Below are 20,634 nucleotides of genomic sequence, written 5' to 3'. Positions count from 1 at the left end.
TCGAACCACAGCTGGTGCTATAAGAGTCATAAACATTAAAAACATATTATTTCTATGGTAAATTACCTAGATTTGTCAAAAAAGCTTTTTTTAAATAATTGATTTAGGTGATTACAGGCTTGCTAAATAATGTATTTTTCCATATGTGCTTAAATGCCTTAAAGCGCTTGAACCCTGGTAATCACTGCTTGCAGCTATATTTATTTTTAAAATTGAAAGTTTGAACTTAGGACAACTTTTTGTGAACTATGAACTATGCTAAATGTTTGGGCTCATTGATTCCACATTTAATTATTTATTAATTTTTTTAAACTGTACAATTTCACTTTGTGAACTAAAGGATAATCTTACTCTTAGTCTCACTCTGGGACATGGTTTCTGGAGTTCTTTAAACCATAGACACGGAAACAGGCCAAGAAGTATGTATGGGAACAAACTCTGAGAAGATCCAATAAGACAAAAGTCCTCCCCTTTAAAAGAAGCTGGCTGAAACGGACATTTGCAAGCTTTCTTTTAAAGAATGACTAATTAAAAAGCAATTACAGATGACAACAACCATGAGGAGGAAGGAAAGCAAGCCGACCTTTGACATGCTCTACATTATACCATGACTACAGGCAACAGCCATTTACACATCAAAGCAGAGTCTGATAAAGAACAGTCCTAAAATTTGCTCTGTGAAGAGCTAGTCTCAGAGCTCTGCTGTGTCCATATATTATCCTAACACATGTATTATCAGCTTTTATCTGCGAATGAAAAAATGGGAGTGTTTAGGGAGTGTATTTAGGGAGTGTAGGAGAAACCATTTTTGGGACGCATTCTTCTTTTTTTGTCTTTATGGTTCTACGCCTGATCAATCATTCAAGCATGAGTGACCAAAACAAACAGTGTGAGAGTCCACATTCCTCTCTTTCAACAAGCTCAGGCTCAATGGACAGAGACTATTTGTCCACCAAGAAAAGGATCAAACACTCACTGAACGTCAGGGTGAAGAATCTTTATTGCAGGTTCTGCTGATGTATTACCTGCTGCTGACTTCTGTAGAACCTCATCCAAACAGACGCTTCAGAAGTTCACATAAATGTATTTAAATGTTGTAAATATGAGCTAGATGCTTAAAATATGAGGAATCGTGTTGCACAAAGGTTATTGGCTCTAACAAATGACATGATTTCAACGTTTTATAATAAAGCACTAAAAGGTTAAGTGAAGGCAGCAGAACTTTCAGATAAAGTGAAATATAATCTCTGCCTGTGCGTGCAGTGAAGTAAAGCACTGTGTACTGTCAATGCATCACTTTCAAGTTTAACTCGAGGCACTCGGCTATAAAAGAACCACAAGAAAATGGAAAATAAAGCCAAGGGGGAAAGCTTAATGAAGTATCGACAAAATTCATGACTGCATGAGTAGATTCATTCTTTCAGCATTAGACATCTCTGAGGTGCGGCTCAATGTGAACTTGAAATAGCAATAGTTACATACTGCCACCTGGAGGAGGATGTAGAAAACAGGCTCTCTTTTAGTGAATTCTGACACTGTACAAAAGCAGTAAAAATGAGAGTGTACTGTAGGTTTGTAATGTAAAAGTTTAAAAATAATAAAAAATAACGAGTTGTATGTTTAGTCACATTGAGGCAGTTTATTGACCCAAGGACAAACTATAATGTATAAGCTCTTTTACAAATGAAAATTTACATAAATTTACTACATAAAAAAAGAGAAAAAAAAACAATAGATCATTATCAAATGAGGAAATATTTAAAAAGCCCTGAAGAATAGAGCTACAAAAATGATGATTAAACATAAGAGTACATTTGGCTTTTGAAAAAAGAATGAATTCATTTTATACAGGCACACATCACCATATCCACAAAATGAGGGGTTAGTCATAATAAGCTTTTCCAGGAATTTTGTATCAGTTCACAGATTAAAGCCTGGAATGAGCTGCCAACGGATCATACAACGCTGTGTGCGCGTGTATGCATGTATATACACAAATTCCCTTTATGTCCATTCATTTCGCTTTCAGTCCAGCTCATTGAAACGTGCAAACATGGCCTTCCGAACTGCCTGTTTGTATGTGGCATGATTCCAGACGACGGGTTCCTTTTTCTTCCGCTTTGGTAAAAAAAGAAAGAGAATAACATTAAACCAACAACACTCAGCTACTGCAGCTCAAAACATCCTGTGACACTCACCTCAACAGTCTCCAAACCCAAACCTGGTCTCTCGCTGCCTTTATGAGTCTCTCTGAAACAAACACCACAATATGCCACATTTAAGATATGAGGGTTCTATATCAATGCCCAATTTAAATTAAATGTATTAGGATTCAAAAAAAGAAATCACTAACCTCGAGGGGCCGGCCCACGTGTTTTGCGACTTTCTTCTTTTTGCTTCAGGTGAGCCGTTTGACTGTTTCATTTTCATCTAAAGGACAAGGGTTCAAAATGATAGCGAATCATTTCATTTCGGACTATTGTGAAAAAGCAATGTTTGAAATCAAGAATAATATTTATTTCAAGTATGTACTAATTTCTGCAACCCTTCATTTAAATAAAATTGGCTAATTTACTTATTTAAAGACATCAGTGTCATTTTCTATTTATATATTTAATACATTTAATTTTTTAAATATTTAATCTTTCCACAAATTGCCTTAAGGATAATTAAGAAATCAAATCCTTTGTATTTTGTACTTGTATTACTGTACATAAATGATGAAAGAAAGATTATACCTCCTTTTCCTGGTTTTCTAGAGCCTCAAGTTCTCTCTTTGACCTTTTGATTTTTAGGTGAATCTCCATATTTTGCTATAATAAAAAGACAAAAAGAAGATGGTTTTAAACAAATTCAAAATTTTAAACAATCAAGTTCAGTCAGTTATATATAATTCATATATTTATACAAACAAAAATGATATATATATATATATATATATATATATATATATATATAAATATATAAAATAGCATTTTTTGGGTACTATAACAATTGTATTTTTATGTAATACTCATTTTTTATTTTAGAATATAATAGTATTATCACACTTTATTTCAATATTTTATTTTTAAAAAATGAACTAAATAAAGTGCAATAATACTATTATTACTACTATTTTATTTTTTATAGTTACACTACCAGTCAAAAGTTTTTGAACAGTAAGATTTTTGTCTTTCAAAGTAGTCTCTTCTGCTCACCAAGTCTGTATTTATTTGATCCAAAGTCCAGCAAAACTGTGAAATATTTTTACAATTTAATGTTTTCTATTTGAATGTGTTTAAAAAAGTAATTTATTCATGTGATCAAAGCTACATTTTCAACATCATTGCTTCATCAAGTCTTTTTATTACTTTTTATAATTATTATTATTATCATCATCAATATTTAAAACAGTTGAGTGCATTTTCAGGATTCTTTGATGAAAAGAAAGATCCAAAGATCAGCATTTGTCTGAAATAAAAAAAAAGCTTTTGTAACATTATACACTATACCATTCAAAAGATTGGAGTCAGTATACATCTGTTATTATAGAAATAAATACTTTCATTTAGCCAGGATGCTTTAAATTGATCACAAGTGATGATAAATTGATAAAGACATTTAAAATGTTACTAAAGATTTCTATTTCAGATAAATGCTGTTCTTCTGAACTTTCTATTTATCATAAAAACCTGAAAAAAATTCTACTCAGCTGTTTTCAACATAATTATAATAAATGTTTTTTGAGCAGCAAATCAGAATATTAGAATTAATTCTGAAGGATCATGTGACTGGAGTAATGATGCTAAAAATTCAGCATTTAAATCACAGGAATAAATTACATGTAAAATATATTCAAATAGAAAATAGTTTTAAATAGTTAAAATATTTCAAAATATTACTGGTTTTTGCTGTACTTTGGATCAAATAAATGCAGGCTTGGTGAGCAGAAGAGACTTCTTTAAAAAAAACATTAAAAATCTTACTGTTCAAAACTTTTGACTGGTAATGTACATTTAACGGGTCACACTATGTGCAGTATGAGCACCAAATCAGATGTATGTGCAAATGTATGTGCAACCCTCTATATATTCCGAGACCTTAGTCCACAGCCCTGATAGACCCAAGTTTCATTTCGAGATTTGGTACCTTGTGCAGGTCTGAGAGCTGCTGGTGGCGGATCAGAGCGTCTTTATTAGGGAACTGCCTCCTGCACAGAAGACATGCCATCTTCTTCCAATCTGTTAACCTGTCTTCTTTCTCGTCCGCCTGCGGCTGGCTCTTTGCGGGTCGTGCGGCTTCCTGCTTCTCGTGTTTCTCTTCTTCCTCCTCGTCGCTGCCTGCCCCGTAGTCGGCCGCCAACATTCCAAGAGAGCCCATGGGCCGCTGCCAACACACAAGAGGGAAAGAGGGGAGTTTAGCTTTGATCTACAATGACACTCACTGTAAATCTGCTTTAGTGTGGGTTATCAAATAACCTACATCAATCAGGGTCAAGGTGATGTGTGCCCTTTCAGCTGTTTGTGAAAACTGACACTCAATCTCTGAAGTGTGCATGTTAATGTGTGTATGTTGTTTACAGTAAGACTGTAAACTCTCACCTTTGATGATTTTTCCTCTTTTTGCTTAGGTGGAGCAAGAGGCTTCTTGAATAATTCATCTGCACCGGTAGCCTATATGAACCATATGGAACAGACATTACAAATTTTAAAGAAAGATCAAAGCTTTAGATTAAGTTTCTGTGACATACTGAAATTTAAAAACATGACATATCCGGCCTGTTGCTTTTTCCTTACTTTACAAACAATTCCAAAGTCACAGATGCTAATATTATGTGTATAATAATTTAATGCATGTCAGTGAAAATATACGAGGGGAGAGACGTGAGTAAGGACTGGACGGAGACACTAGAGATTTCAAATGTAGTCCAACTGAATAATTTATGGGACATTGCAACCCACAACTCTCCATATGACTAAAAATACCAAGCATTACGATATTTTGCTGATGGATTAAAAATAGAGCATGACACATGCAACCCAATCTGTCTATGTGACGGGTAATGATTATCATATCTGAGAAGTATAATAATAAACCCAATAAAGATTTTTATATTTTCTGAAGAAACCATACAAACAAAACTTACTGCCACAATCTCAGGGTGTTATAAATGGTTGCCAGGTATAAGTGGTTTGTAACACATACCAAGTTAAAAAAAGTACTTTTGTTCTCTAGATTTGGCCCATCTTTGCTTAAATTCAAGTATATGTACTTTTTCATCTGGTTTAGCATCTACAAAGCAAAACTCTGATTGCAGTGTTCTTGTCAAACTCACAAAGAGTGTGCACTAAAGTTACTTAATATGTACACTGTCATTCAAAAGTCTGGGATCAATACAATCTGTAATGTTTTTTTTTTTGTTTTTTTTGTTTTTTAAAGTTTCTCATGCTCATCAAGACTGCATTTATTTGATCAAAAATCCAGCAAAAAATATTTAGCAAAATATTACTTAAATGTAAAATAAATGTTTTCTATGTGAAAATATTTTAAAAGCTGAATTTTCAGCATCTTTACTCCAGTCTCCAGTGTCACATGATCCTTCAGAAATCATTTTTATATGGTGATTTAATATCAATGTTAAAAACAGTTGCAACTGCTTAATATTTTGTTGGAACCTGTGATACTTTTCTTCAAGACTACTTGTGACCCTGGACCACAAAACCAGTCTTAAGTCGCTGGGGTATATTTGTAGTAACAGCCAAAAATACATTGTATGGGTCAAAATTACTGATTTTTATTTTATGCCAAAAATCATTAGGAATATAAGTAAAAATCATGTTCCATGAAGATATTTTGTAAATTTCCTACTGTAAATATATCAAAACTTAATTTTTGATTAGTAATATGCATTGTTAAGAACTTCATTTGAACAACTTCAAATGTGATTTTCTCAATATTTAGATTTTTTTGCACCCTCAGATTCCAGATTTTCAAATAGTTGTATCTCGGACAAATATGATCCTGTCATAACAAACCATACATCGATGCAAAGCTAATTTATTCAGCTTTCAGATGATGTATAAATCTCAATTTCGAAAAATTGACCCACTGGTTTTGTGGTCCATGGTCACATTTAATAAAGTACAGCATTTATTTAAAATAGAAATCTTTTGTAACAATATAAACTACAATTTCATATTTTATAATTATATTTATAATTTGTTTTATTATTATATACTTTTTTATAACTTTTTTTTAATTAATACCTTTATTCAAAGGATGTGTTCAATTAATAAAAAGTGATAGCGAAGACTTATATTGTTAGAAAAGATTTATATTTGGAATAAATTCTGTTCTTTTTAACTTTTTATTCAAAGAATCCTGCAAAAAATAATCACAGGTTCCAAAAAAATTAAAAAATAATCAGCGCAACTGTTTCCAACATTGATAATAAAAGCAATAATTCATGACAAGAATGATTTCTGAAGAATCACGTGACACTAAAGACTGGAAAAATGGCTGAAAAATATTCAGCTTTGCATCACAGGAATAAATTATATTTTAAAATATATTAAAATAGAAAACCATTATTTTTAACTGTAATAATATTTCATAATATTACTATTTTTTCTGTATTTTTGATTAAGTAAATGCAGTCTTGATGAGCATAAGAGAATTCTTTAAAAATCTTACTGATCCCAAACTTTTGAACGGCAGTTCAGTTTTGGGGTTTGTTTAAATTCCTAATTCTGATCATAAGCAATAGTAATTATGTAAGTATGTTGCTCTGCTTTTTATGGACAGAAAAGAGAATGTGGTTAAAAAAAAAAAAAAGTGATCTGACCTTCCTTTCAAAGATGGCAAAGGCTGCATCAGCAGCTTTTGAAGGTCTTTGGTCGTCACCTCCAGACTTGAGTAGAGGTGAAGGAGACCGGACACTTTCTTTCTGCCTGTTCTGGATTTTCGCCCATCGCTCCATGTCTTTCATGATCTAATGATCAGACTCAAAATTACCACACAGATCCAAAAAAACTGTAAAAACACTGACCATGATGCAAATTAAATTATGTTAAAACCTTAAAAGCTGCTAAACTTCTTGGTTTCTCCTCCTTTTCCTTCTCTTTCTTTTCTGTGCGTGGGGCAGGCTCGTCTTCCACCCGCACCTCGGACACAGTCTCTGGAGCTGCCTTCACTTCCTCCTCTGTGATGGGTGTAGCTATAACCTCAGCAACAGGTGCCACAGGAACAGCAACTTCAGGAGCCGGCTCCAGAACATCAGTAGCAGAGCTCTGGACTGGGATGTAGGTCTTTGAGCTACTGTCCCAATACAGGTACTGCTGATTCTGAGCATCGTAGAAATACTACACAAGCAAAAATAAACATTAAGACATTGTACTTCATTCATATTAAACATTCAGAAGAATCAAAAGGCTACATACCCTTGAGTTGGGATCATAGTAAAGGGTAGTCTGAGGGTCATAGTAGAAGCCTGATGTAGCATCATAAAGGAAGGCTGACAAATCGGGAGCCTCCGATCCTGCAGTAACAAGAGTATGGTTATCAGACTAGTTACTATCATAGTCCTGGTTAATACTGTGAATATAAATTAATATAGCACAAAGAAAACCCTGAACAGTGGCATACCGTAGCTGTAGCCGTCAATGGACTCTGCAGCTCCAGGAAGAGCAGCATCAGATAAAGCTGCAGTCTGGTGCTCAGCTGTCTGGACTGACTGCGCCATTGCCGATGTCTCAGAATACATCACACCCTGCACACAGCCAGACAGTCAATTACAGTCCAAAAACCAATATCTCTCCTGGCTAAAATTGGCCACCTTGTTTCAAAAATGTGCTGTTGTGCTAGTATAAAAAGACAAGCACCTGTGTTAAGCTTGAAGTCGGCATTGCAGCTGATGACAAGGTGGCATCTGCTCCCATTGGGTCACCTGCAGGAAGTCCCACAGAACAATTACATGAATATTTTATGCTAAAACAATTTTAATACCATAATCATATAATTGTAAACCATATACCTTGCATAGGAGGTGCAACACCCATAGCTGTATGAGAAGGCTGAGGATAAAATTGTTGCGGTGGCTGCTGATATTGATGTTGTTGTTGCTAGAAAAAGAAAAAATATAGTCAAACCACAATTTAATCCTTCAACATTTCTCACATTATCAGAGTTTATTCACTATAGTTTAGAAAGCTGTAATAAACTATGACAAGACCTAAAGAGTTAAACTGTGTCAAAACAAATTAACCTTGATAATCACAATTTAATTACAGTCAAACCAATATTTATTCAGACACCTTCAAAATTTCTCACATCATCAGCTTATCTGCTATAGTTATAAAATGCAAATAAAATACGACAAGACTTCAAGTGTTAAACTGTGTCAGAACAAATTCAAATTTTTGATTTAAATATGCATTTTGACATAATTTGTTGCTTTTCAGCAACTCACACAGTGAGCACTATATGCTGTTTCAAGATAAAGGAAGCTCAACCTTACAAAAAGTATATTTAAAAACAGTGTCTAGGTGTCTGAAAGTTTTGGTAACAACTTATATTATGTATTAAAATGACCTACCATCATAACATCTGGAGGGAAACCCAGTAGAGAAGTGTTTGACTTATCATTTTCCCTCCTGTAGCTGCAGTTAAAAGAAGAATTATCTTCAAAGCTCAAATAATAACCACAGTTCATATTGAAATTTCTCTTTACTTGGTATGTAACGAAATGATTCATCTATTATATCCATATAATATTATATAATATTTTATTACTTTCACATACTCCAACAAAATAAAACTTACTTTTGGTTTTTCAAAGGCTTGGCAACCTCAGCATACACTCTCACCCCATCAATCATGATAGGGCGGGGTTTGGTAAGCAGCTCCACCAATCGTGTCACATGCTGTATATAAAAGTGAGTAGTATCATTACAAATGCACTAAGGAACACATTCTGAGACATTATATTGTAGCTAGAATGGGGTATCTATACAATACCTCATGTGAATCCATATCGACAAAGCAGAAGCATTTGGATCCAGGTGATTTCCCTTTGACTAGTCGTACATTACGCTCATCCAGGTACGCAAACGGATCGAGTGCTTGCAGAATGGTCTCCACGGTGGTGGTAGGTAGAATATTCTTAATAATCATTGCTGAAAATAAGACATGCCACTTTATAAGAATCTGACACCTATTTTATTAATTTTTTCCTTCAGAAAATCAGTTGAAATCACTCACTCTTGCTCTCCTTGAAGATTGGATCGGAGTGCTGAAGGTTTTGGCGAGGTGCTCTCTGATTGGTCCATTCCTCTGTCTGTTGCTCCACCTCCTGCTGTTGTAGCTGTTGGTCTACTTGCTGTTGCCATGCTTCAGGAGTCAAGTTGGAGCTTCTCTGCCACACACCTTGAGATGCAGGGTCCTGCACAGGTTTGGCATCCGTTTCCTCCTTTATATTCAGTGGCACGACTGGATTTGGTAACAAACCATCATCGCTGGCTGGGGCAGCTTTGGCTGGTGGTTCATGGTGCTGCAACCCAAATTACATTTAAGGATGTCACCTCCAGAATAAAAATATCCAGGTAATTTTTGTTTTTGAGGAAAACATTCCAGAATTTTTCTCCATGTAGTTGACTTTAATGGTAGCCAAAGGGTTGAAGGTTAATTTCTTGGCCGGGATCATGTAGAGCCCTTTGAAGCTGCAATTTGGACCTTTAACCCATTGGCCACCAGTGAAGTCCACTGGATTGCTTTCCTCAAAAACCTTCCAAAAATTTCTTTTTCAACTGAAGAAAGAAAGACATGAACATCTTGGATGACATGAGGGTAAGTAAATTATGAGGAAATTTTAATTCTAGACGTGAACCAACCCTTTCAGATCAATACATATTAAGCTGTACCAATGAGGAAACACACCTGTTCTTTCACAGTTTTGTCAGGCTGGATATATTTGAGCAGAGCAGTCTTGTCACCAACCTTAACAGATCCCTAGAAAACAGGAAGAAAGTCTCTCAATACTAATTGACATCAGTTCTCCAAAAAAAACAACCCAACAACAAAAAAGTAAATGTATTTCCCAAAATGCCCAGCAGACTCTTTTACCAGTCTGAGGACATAAACACAGGCAGATTCGATCTGGGCTTTACTTATACCCAGGTCTGGATTAAGTTTGCGTTTTTTTCCCTATCTGCCTTTTTGGAAACAAAAATAAAATCTTGAAGTGTGGTAAAATTTTTATAGTGGTTATATGGCTGCTATTTATGTACTACAACCTTAATTTGAATCCTAAGCTGAAAATATAACTTAACTAGTATTGCCAAAGTGCATAGTAGAAGCAAATCCACCGCACAAGTAACTGTACATTCATCCCGAACAGGACGAAAAAGACAATAAAGTCTGGCTTCTTTCAAATGAGAAGGCTGTGCGGACAGATAACACGAGAGCAGCTCGGAAAAAGTTAACCGCTAGTTCACAATTCACTTTAACGATGCGGTGGACAGTCAAAACAGCAGTGATGTGCTATCTATGCTAGGACATCAAGCTTTTCTCTTTTTACTGCACATATATTTATGTTGCTTGTAAAAAGGGTTTCAAAAGACAGTCCATAAGTCACTGTCACCAGTTCATGGCCAATCAAAGAAAAGTATTGTTTATGGACAACTGCGGTAAAAGATCTTCAGCTTTAAGGTTGAAAGAACATTCTAGGTAAATGACCTAACAGTGTAATGTGATCAGCATTTTATGACATCTTACCCACCGTCACCGTCACTGTCGCAGTTACTTGCTGTAGGAATTAGTTTTTAAGTGTCTCACCAAGTGCAAAAAACAAGATAAGTTATCGTGCTAGTTGGCCAGCAGAGAAACTGTTTGTAGTTTCAGATGAAACAAGAACCCTGAGCAAGATTCTTTTCTGAAAGGTACTTTGCCAGACATTTAACAAAAACTGGGTGGAAATATATGCTGATACAACCAGTACATCCCACAGGGTATTCAAGTTTCAGCACAACAGCCATCGGCTCAACACAAACCCAAGCAAACCTCTAGCTGCTGTACTTGCCTTACATTTATAGTGCAGATTTCACTGGAAATGTCAAAATATTACTAGTACAACAAGTCTTCCAAGTTTGGATTTTCCAAATAAACATCAGCGTGAACCTCTCTATAGCTTCAGATACACAACAACCAAGACGGAGTAAGTAGGTATAGGAAAGAACGAGTTTGTTGTGCCGGAAGAGACACCCAAACTCAAGATGATTCAATCTCAATCCATGGAAAGAAGAATGAAAAACTTCAGGCTGCAAGCAGAACCAAAGAGAACAGCTCTGGAACTGTGTAATTCCATAAGGTCAAAGGATGAGGGACAAGTGTTGACACAACACAAGGATAATACTGTGCTGTATGCATAACAATGCAATCGTAGAACAACTTGTTCATCAGAAATTCAACAGCAACTAACACTTTCCTTTTAAGTCAGAAAATATGACAATCTACAAAAGGAAGCTACATGGAACGTTAGCAGTCAAAGTAATCTTGCAAATCCAAAGCTGAATCACTTTAATGTACGAAAATAAAGGAAGCAATGAAGAACGCTTAGTTTTGCTTCAGTACCACCTTCAGAAAATGGAAGCAAGTAAAAAGTGATCGTAAGACCATTACATCGAGATGGTCAAATGAGGGAAATAAAATATTAGAAAGGTTGAACGTGAAGTGTGAAATATTACTGGTCTGGTGTACTACCACCCAAAAGTTGAAGAAAAAGGTTGCGCAACTTGTTGCACAGATGCAAATCCAATTACAAACACAGTATGCCATGTATCTATTCGTAAAACTATCCGTTTTTCTGTATAAGAAGTTAAAAACAGCGAATTGTAAAGGTTGTGCACAGCTAACATACAGCGGATTCCTTATCACTACGCTCACTTGCTATGTCTGAAAGCTAATGCTGCAATCTAAGTGGCGTGTTTTAAATGGTCATGATTAGTAAGTGGGAAAAATGTTCCCTTGAAGGTCCCAGCTACCCCATTCCCACCCAGTGCCCAGAAACCTCCCCCTCCCCAGGCCCAAGCCTTCTTCCTGTTAGCAGACAGTGCCGTTGTAGAAGGACGAGGATGGGCCACCTGGTTGGACTCCATGAAGTGGACAGCATCCTCGAGGTTTAAAAACTCCACATAGGCCGTATCGTAGCTGTAACCTGGGAACAGCATTTGAAATACAGATGGGTTTGTGTTAGTTTGCAGGTAAATAGAATTTTTTCAAGAGAAAAAAGCAGTGGTTCGATTCACGAGACATTTCACAAAGCGAATTCATACAGGATGTCTTTTGCTTGTTCTGGCACATTTTATTTCATTAACAACTTTGCATTTAATAATTTGAAGTCAGTCGCGAAGAATCGGAGCAGCCTCAACTCAGAGGCCAAGACATGCATTTATAAAAATGAATAAATAAAAATAACAATAGTTGAAAGAGCACCAAAGTGTAACAGAGCTTAAAATAACACTACAGTAAATGAGTTCTAATCACATTACATCTAAAACACATCACAGAAGACCACATTTATTTTCCAACAAACTTGCAACAGTTTGAACAACTTAAAATTAAAGAATAATAAAGCAAAGAAATTAAGTGAATTAATTTGATTAAACTAAACTAAACTAAATCTGAAAAAGTTTCTCTCTTTACTGCAAATAGATGCTTTTAAGAATGAATTAATTCTGTAATTAAATACAGAAATTTAAAAATATATATTAAAAATATATATTTTATTCCAATAATTGTATTAATTTCCAAAATGTTTAAAAACCTTTTCAATTTTCTGCTATTTTCAGGAATTCCAGGGAACGCTGCACAGCTTATTAGCTTATATAATACAGTGAAGAAAGGAAACTATTCTGGCATATAAAAAAGAAAAAACACTGAAACCTTTATCAGATGAACCCAGAGAGGAATATTTTGCATCAACACTTCACATCATCATGAAGTAGTGGCAGTTGGTATTTGCGTTTCGACAGTTACCGGCTTGTTTCTAAAGGACACCATGTTTAAGAAATTCCAAAATTCCCTCTAAGTGCATGCCACCTTAAAGATGGAAGCTGCTCAGGGAAAATTCAACCTCCCGCACAAGAACATGGGGAAAGGGCACAACAAGAGATCCTGTAGCATGTTCGAAATACTGAAGCGACTCAGATGCAGAAAGTACAATCGATGTAAAGAGACAGTGAGCGTAAGATTCGGAGAGCGAATAGCGAAATGTGGTTGCGAATCGGTCATCTGTGTTTAAAACGAACAAAATCTCACCTGGCACAACATCCCGTATTTTCATGCCCTGCATTGGCACACCATCACGGACTGCAAAAGCATCCAGAATCTATGAAAGAAAAAAATAACTGAAGTCAAACTTCTGTGATTTAACCAAGAAAGAACATTTTTTGTGTAAATGATTAAAGTCTGAATAATTACATCTGGCTTACCTGTTGCATTGTGGCAGTTTTAGGAATTCCAGAGATGGAAATGGTTTTTGAGACTTTATCCTGGACACCTGCACTCCTGTAATCCTGGTCCTTTATTTCAAAATTTACAGTAGAGTTTAAATATTCAGACAATTCACAAGACAATCTGTAGTAGCACATTTCAATGTACATTATGCTTTATGTACAAGTCCATAAGCAACTATATGAGCTGTGAAAAGAAATGTTACATTAATTGTATGAATAACCATTCCATATTAAAAAAAAAAAAAAAGGGTTTTCTAGCTAGGGATAAAAAAATTAAGCTGATAAAAAAACAAAACAAAAGAAAAGAAAAGAAAGAATCTTATTTATTCTATTCACTTACGGAAGCCCATTTCCGCCACTGAATATATATATATATTTTTTTTTTTTACATTTTTTACATTTTATTTTAAATCTCACAATTCTGACTTTTATTTTCTAAGAAATGCAAGATATAAACTCACAACTGCAAGAAATAATTTCAAGTCTGACTTTTTTCTTGCAAATGCGAATTTGTATCATACAATTCTGATTCTTTCTCACAATTCTGACTTTTTTTTTTAGAATACTGAGATATAAACTTATAATTGCGAGATATAACATTATTTTTCAGAATTGTGACTATTTCTCAGAACTGACTTTACATCATACAATTCTGAGGAAAAAAAAAGTCAAATTTGCAAGTCAAATTTATCTCGTAATTCTCACTTTATAATTTGCAGTTGTTTATATCATGCAATTCTGACTTCATTTCTCAGAATTGTGAGTTTATATCTCACAATTATGAGAACAAAAGTCAGAATTGCAAGTTTGTATTATGTAATTCTGAGGAAAAAAAGTCAGAATTGTGAGATAAATGTCACAATTACCTTTTTAAATTTTTATTCAGTGGTGGAAACAAGCTTCAATATATAATGCATTTTATTATATAAATAATAAATTTTAATAATTTTGTAGTTGGAAAGCAAGAAAAGTTTCTGTTCTATTAAATAAAAACAAAAGACAAAATCTAACCTGAGAACCAGAGTCGTCTGGTCGTTGAGCTGGACCAAGTTTGGATTCCTTCACGTCTTTCTCCGGTCCTTGAAGATCCTCAAGGTTGTAGTCGTATTTGCGCCCTGAGCTGGTGCGGTAATCAATATCTCTATAGTCCTGATCCTGTCGCTCACCTCTATTACTCTGGGGTTCCTTTGGCCCGGATATCAAGTTCTCTCTCTGTGGTCCCTGATCGAGTGCCATGTCACTGGAACCCTTAAAGGGCACTCGATCACTTGCAAAATGATGCTCTTGACTTGGCTCGTTCTTGTCTTGGAAATATGGAGGTCGACTTCCTGCTGCTGCAGTTCTGTCAGGCTTTTCATCTCGATCACCTGGCCAAGGTTCATCTCCATCTCTACTTTGGGCATTTAAAGGGGGATCCATTGGAAGAAGAGGGGGCTTCTGAGTTGGATCTCTGCCTGGGAAATCACTAGGAACATTCTTCTCCCAGTTTTGGTGTTTGGAGTCTCTTTCTGGCCGATTAAAGCCTGTGCCGTCTTTTCCCAGAAACCCAGACTGCCTGTCTCGCTCTCTGTCTTTAAACTGGGAACGATCTCCAAAGTCTACATCTTTTCCACGGTTGGCGAAGAACTTGTCTTGCACATCTCTCGGGAAAACTGGTGGCGCTCTGCCCATCATGGGTGGAAGAGGCTCTCGGTCTCTCATGCCATGTTTGCGCCACTCGTCTGAGAGCGATTCATTTTCTCTCCCTCTGAAGCCCATGGGGGTGTCCATCGGCTCTGGGAATTCTCTGTCTCTGAGAGTCATCTCGTCGGCTCTAATCAAGGGTTCTGGACCACCACGACCTAAGGGCATGTCGGGTCTTCCTCTGATATCCATGGGAACGCCGTCATTGTCTCGAAACATCTGAGAAGGCTGTTCTCTAAAATCATTGGAGGGTCCCATGCGGTTTCTCAGATCCATATCAGAGTCAAACCTTCCTCTTGGATTAATGGGAGGGGTGACACCTCGTCTGTCAAAATCCATCATCGGTCTGTCTCTGGGAGGCATGTCCATGTTGAACCCATCAATGCCACCCATCCGTGGCCTCTCCCTGTCTCTCATGTCCCCAAGATCTCCATTTCCCCCCATAGCCACCATAGCAAGTCTCCTCCTGATGTCCATTGGAGGAGGCCCAGGCATATCCATCTGGAATCTCTCCCTCATATTCATGAATCCGTCCTCTGGACCCCTCATATTACCACCCTGCATGTCTCTGCCACCCATATCCATCGGTGGCCTGGATTGACCCATAAATCCTGGTGCATTCTGAAGGTTGTTTCTCTGATCCATTTCAAAACGCCTTCGAAAATTCATGTCCATTTCATCTCCAGGTCTAAAGAAGTCTCGGGAAGGCTCTCGTCCTCGGTCATGAAGACCCATGTCTCGTCCTCTCATATCAGGTGGGCAGTCGAACCGTCTCATGTCCATGGGTGACCTGTCCATATTCATGCCATCCCGACCTCGGAAGTCAGGTCTTGGGCCATCTCTGCCTTCAAACATGCCTCCACGAGGTTCCCCACTGCAAGAAATTCAGAAGCGTTACCGCAAATGAACAATCTTTTTCACAAAACATACAAGCTTCAAGTCCAAAATTCAGAGGCTGCATCCTTCGGAGACAGCGTGACGAAGGTCCAGACTATCCCAAGAATTATTGCAAGTTTTAAATTAAAACCTAAATTTTGCTTGAAAGATATGCTTTAGATATATTTTTTTGAAAATAAAAGTCACTTGGTTTGATATTTTGTCTGATTAGTTCAACAATATCCACTGATTACTATGGGTTAAAAAATTTCAGATATGTTTAGGATGTTTATCTACAATCAAATAAATTACATAAATTATAATCGTGTATAAATTTTACACTTCTTATTTCATCCTGGAGATTTCACTTGGCAAAATCTGCAACTTTGGATTTTTTAAATGTGAAATGCATACTGATATGCAATTAATTGCAGGTACGATGCATTTGAGCCATTTTAGATGAAGTTCTGACAGACATTTTGGCAGCACTGAGCGTAAACAACGCCACTGAACCGAACCGAAAACTTACATATTTTGCTGATTATTGCTGCTGAAAATGGTCAATTATTGTCATGTTTTGGGTTGTACTAATCAGTCAGACCAGGAAAAACATGTGTAGTACTATGCACTGCCCAAAGGTATAACAAATCAAGGAGAAGAGTGCAAAAAACTGTATGAGGAACAAAAGGTGTTTGTGCTTGACCAAACTGAACCAGGATTTCAAAGTCAAGAATCTTGACAACATTCGTGTTTGTGCTTATCATTTCCTGTCATGTAGGTGAAATATTAGGCTAATATCTTAATTAATACTGCCCGTACGTATCCTTATCACCTATTAACTTATATTACATCCTTTCCTGCTTACTAAATCCTTCTCTATATGATTTTTGCAGCTTCCACGCATGTTTTCCGTGGTTTAGACAGCATTAATTAACAAAACAACGTATTCAAAAGCACATTAACCAAGCTGTTGTTTACATCTGAGTATCTCAACATGGCCAAGCATCCGGGTAACTGACCAAATCGTGACGTAAGTGCAAACCCTCTATATTATGACATATTCTGCATGTTTGATCAAATATATAATCTTATAACTGTATTTCATGTAAAATCTCTTACCGAAAGGGCATTCCTCCTCGTGGTCCAGGTCTTGAACCGTTCCACATTGTGTTCCTCCTCTCCTCGAAACTCTCCCTTAGCACGAGTTTCGAGTGCAGATCGTCGTTTCACTTGGGAAATAAATAAATACCTTATCATTAAAGATCAATTAACTCATTTATTGTATTGTAACCTTGCTAAACGCTCTTGTTTTAAAGCCTCATTTGAACAAATAATTTGAAAATATCGATATTTTGCAAACGAAATTATTACACATTCCATTAACCAGTACATTCTAGAGATGAAATGCAATCAAATGAATTATTTCATATTTGCATAACACGTTGAGGGCTTATAAAAAGCGATTGATATATAAATATCATAAAATTGGAACTGACAGTCTCAGACTGAAAAGCAACTACGTTGTTAAAGCCTCATGCTAACACAATACGTCTGGCTAATGTGATCTAAAAAATGTGATTAAATAAAATTAAATGTCAAATTAAATGTCGTGTTTGAGTGATAAACACAAGCATTTCAAAAATACTTTTTGAGTACTCATTTATTAACAAGAAGGAAAGGTTAGCTTTATTCATCTCACAAACCTGCCTTCATAAAAGAAGGCTAACGTGCTAACTTTAGCTTTCAGTCAAGACGTTTTCCTAATATAAGTGGACGAAATAAACAACGTTTTTTCGTTAATCTTTATTTTATAAAAAGCTACAAATAACGGTTTCATATTTCTTCACACTAATGTTTGTGAACCGTTTTAAAATGTCTCACCTAGCTTGTGGTGCTCTTTTCGCAGCTTCTTTTCTGGGTTTCCGACAAAAAGAGGCGGAAAAGTATATCCTCCGTTTCCGGTGAATGAGGGCTTGTAGTCGTAATGGGAGTTGTAGTTTTAAGATTCAGTAAACAAACATAAGGTAAGTTGCCATATGAAACCATACTAAATGTAATACAAACTGCAGCCATACACAACACAATATAGCAATTGCAGTGAATCAGGGGACATTAGTTAAGTACTATTTAAAGGATTAGTTCTCCCAAAAATGAAAATTCTGTCATTAATTAATTAAATCCTCATGTGGTGCGAAAACCGTAAAACCTTCGTTAATCTTCGGAACGCTAATTTAATTTTAATTAAGATACTTTTTATTAAATCCTAGCGTTTTCTTACTCTGCATAGACATCAACGCAACTGAAACGTTTCCAGGCCAAAAAGGCAGTAAGGACAAATTAAATATATAAAATATATATTTAATAATTAAAATAATTGACATAAGTGGTTAGACCAGAAATAATAACCACCATGGAAAAGTCCACTGTCCAAAAACATTTATTATGCATATCGAGTAACAAAATACAGAAGCCACAAACAGTGACAAACACATTAGGCTGAGCTGATACATGAAAATGATGAACCACACATTTTACTCTGAATTTTCACGATCAACTATTTTTCTGCTCTGTCTTCTATGAAAACTTTTCTCAGAAAATATATTTCAGTGTTTACAGAGCCCAGTGCATCCTAAAGAGGAAAACATAAACAGGAGAAAATTCTGGATTTCAGCTTAGGTCAAACTAATGCACACAGAGGTCAAACAAAATGTACGTCTGTTCCTTTTACATTACTGATATAGTACTAACAGATAAAACTCAGTGAAGCTATATACAACGGGGAGTATATTTAGCAAATAAACATGTGATCATGCTAAAGACAATCAATTAAAACAATAAACTACAAATAAATATGCCATAATGGACATGAGCTACAGCAGGATTTGCAGTTTAAAGACATTTTGATTTATCTCTCTCCACATGGACAGTAAAAACAAGGTCTGGGGTTTTTGGTGGAATACAATAACCGAACATAAAATACAGCTATAGGATCAAGTACACAAACGACCATCAAGAGCAAATTGCTTGGCTACCTGTATGAAATATGGCAGGAACATCTTATCACCTGTATAGCAGTTTCACAGTATTACAGCAATATTCATATTGCTTCGTTTGTACTGCACATTAACAGAACGTTCTGGAAACCCTTAGGCCTCAATGTAACAGATTCAATGAAGCCATTAGTATTCTATATAAAATGCAGTGCTCTTTAGAATAAGGATACAAGGGCAGATTGAATAAAAAGAGCTACATAATTTCTATTAAGATCGTACAGCAAAGGAAAATAAAACATGATTTAGCAGTACAAAAACACCAAGTAATATTATATTGATATGATGATAGCATTGACAAAACTTAATGACTTGTACATTAATGAAGTACAGCAATGGTTTTAGTTGCTGGTTAACCGAAATTCTGACATAAAATATTGATATGAATTGTAATTCAGCTGCTGGACTCTTCTGTATCAAACTGGAAAACTGCATAAAGGTCTATATGAAATTCTTCATCAAAGAATCATCTCCTTTAATTGCTTTAAAATTCATCTTTTTAGGCTGTACGTTTTTTTTTTTTTTAAATGGTCCTTTGCTCTTGCAGTGTGAAAGAAAAAAATGAAATAAATATCAGTTTTCCACTGATATTTTAGTTATGTGATTATGAACAGCTGAAAATATTTGAACTTTTAATAAAATATTTAAAAGCAAATCTAAGAACTAAATAAATAAACCTCAAGTACTAGATCATATTTTGTATAACATCCCTAAAAAGATGGTAGCAAATGTTTGAAATTTTTGAATTTGTTTCAATTTAACAATTGAAATTATATCAATGAGTATTATGTAAGAAGTTACAAACAATATTTCTTTGATAAAGCTATTTAAGAAAATACATATAGACTACTATGGGACTGGGATTTACATTTTAAAGTCTTTCTAGATTACAGCATTTTGCACAAATGAAAACGTAAAATGGCGATCAAGCTTTTAAGCACAATTGAACTTTGCTCCACCATTAGATTTCAATATGAATTTATATGTAGTGTGTACTGTAGGTGCTGCTCTATTTGCGACTATATTTGTCTGAATGTAATCAGCCATTCTATTCCTCCCTAGTTTCCCCACTACGTGGCTGGGATGTCAGTATTTCTCCATTACATCGTGGTGGAGCCGAGGCCTCCTGTGTCTGGGCCTCGGGGTGATCCTGGGTGGTGCGGGGAGGCACTGGTGTGGCAGCCAGGGGAACAGGGGTGGTGCTGGGGGTAACAGGTCCTCCTGAGGCTCCCATTGCAGGGCTAGAGGCTCCGGAGTCACTCTGATCTGGAGCCCTGAGTCTCTTCATCATAGTGGTCACACGAACAGCTTTCTAGATTACAGAAAGTAATAATGTTTTAATATATGTTTGGAAAAAACAGCATATGCTGGTTTGAAGCATGGCAGCTGGTTTGAGCTGAAGAAAGAAAGACATGAACATCTTGGATGACAAGGGGGTGAGTATGTAAATCTTTGTTTTGGAAGTGGACTTCTCCTTTAATGCATCCTTGCTGAAAAAAAGTACTAATTTCTTTTTATAAAATCATACTAATTTT

At 35.8% G+C, this 20,634-nt stretch overlaps 2 protein-coding genes across 3 annotated transcripts in view; both read right to left on the bottom strand.

Moving 5' to 3' along the window:
• Window positions 1-2,023: 2,023 nt before the first annotated feature.
• Window positions 2,024-18,028, bottom strand: LOC127166807 (RNA-binding protein 6). The gene is made up of 23 exons (XM_051112378.1): window positions 17,931-18,028; window positions 17,169-17,278; window positions 14,502-16,047; window positions 13,467-13,556; window positions 13,294-13,363; window positions 12,117-12,190; window positions 9,916-9,987; window positions 9,241-9,529; window positions 8,998-9,155; window positions 8,803-8,903; window positions 8,576-8,639; window positions 8,015-8,102; window positions 7,863-7,927; window positions 7,627-7,750; window positions 7,422-7,519; window positions 7,059-7,343; window positions 6,827-6,973; window positions 4,584-4,655; window positions 4,132-4,368; window positions 2,739-2,813; window positions 2,354-2,430; window positions 2,199-2,250; window positions 2,024-2,118 (listed from the first exon to the last, which is right to left on the bottom strand). Exons 2-23 carry the CDS (start codon window positions 17,213-17,215, stop codon window positions 2,026-2,028), a joined length of 3,924 nt encoding a protein of 1,307 aa, XP_050968335.1. The 5' UTR covers window positions 17,216-17,278; window positions 17,931-18,028; the 3' UTR covers window positions 2,024-2,025.
• Window positions 18,029-18,470: 442 nt separating this feature from the next.
• The window catches only part of camkva (CaM kinase-like vesicle-associated a), a 28,434-nt gene continuing 26,270 nt past the window's right edge, over window positions 18,471-20,634 (bottom strand). For both annotated transcript variants that reach the window (XM_051113458.1, XM_051113459.1), the window contains exon 11: window positions 18,471-20,411. In XM_051113458.1, the coding sequence (XP_050969415.1) occupies window positions 20,148-20,411 (264 nt within the window). In that variant the 3' untranslated portion in view covers window positions 18,471-20,147. The remainder of the gene's footprint in view (window positions 20,412-20,634) is intronic.

The sequence above is a fragment of the Labeo rohita genome, chromosome 6, assembly GCF_022985175.1.
Source record: "Labeo rohita strain BAU-BD-2019 chromosome 6, IGBB_LRoh.1.0, whole genome shotgun sequence".
Taxonomy (NCBI): domain Eukaryota; kingdom Metazoa; phylum Chordata; class Actinopteri; order Cypriniformes; family Cyprinidae; genus Labeo; species Labeo rohita.
This window is presented reverse-complemented; position numbering and strand designations above follow the sequence as displayed.

Bases quoted from the DNA above. Each gene is read 5' to 3' on its own strand.
- LOC127166807 (XM_051112378.1), bottom strand. From the start codon at position 17,215: ATGTGGAACGGTTCAAGACCTGGACCACGAGGAGGAATGCCCTTTCG. The intron at 9,156-9,240 runs GTGAGTGATTTC...TCTTATTTTCAG, and splicing joins AATCTTCAAGGAGAGCAAGA to CAATGATTATTAAGAATATT. The intron at 4,369-4,583 runs GTGAGAGTTTAC...GTGTGTTGGCAG, and splicing joins AAGAGGAAAAATCATCAAAG to CGGCCCATGGGCTCTCTTGG.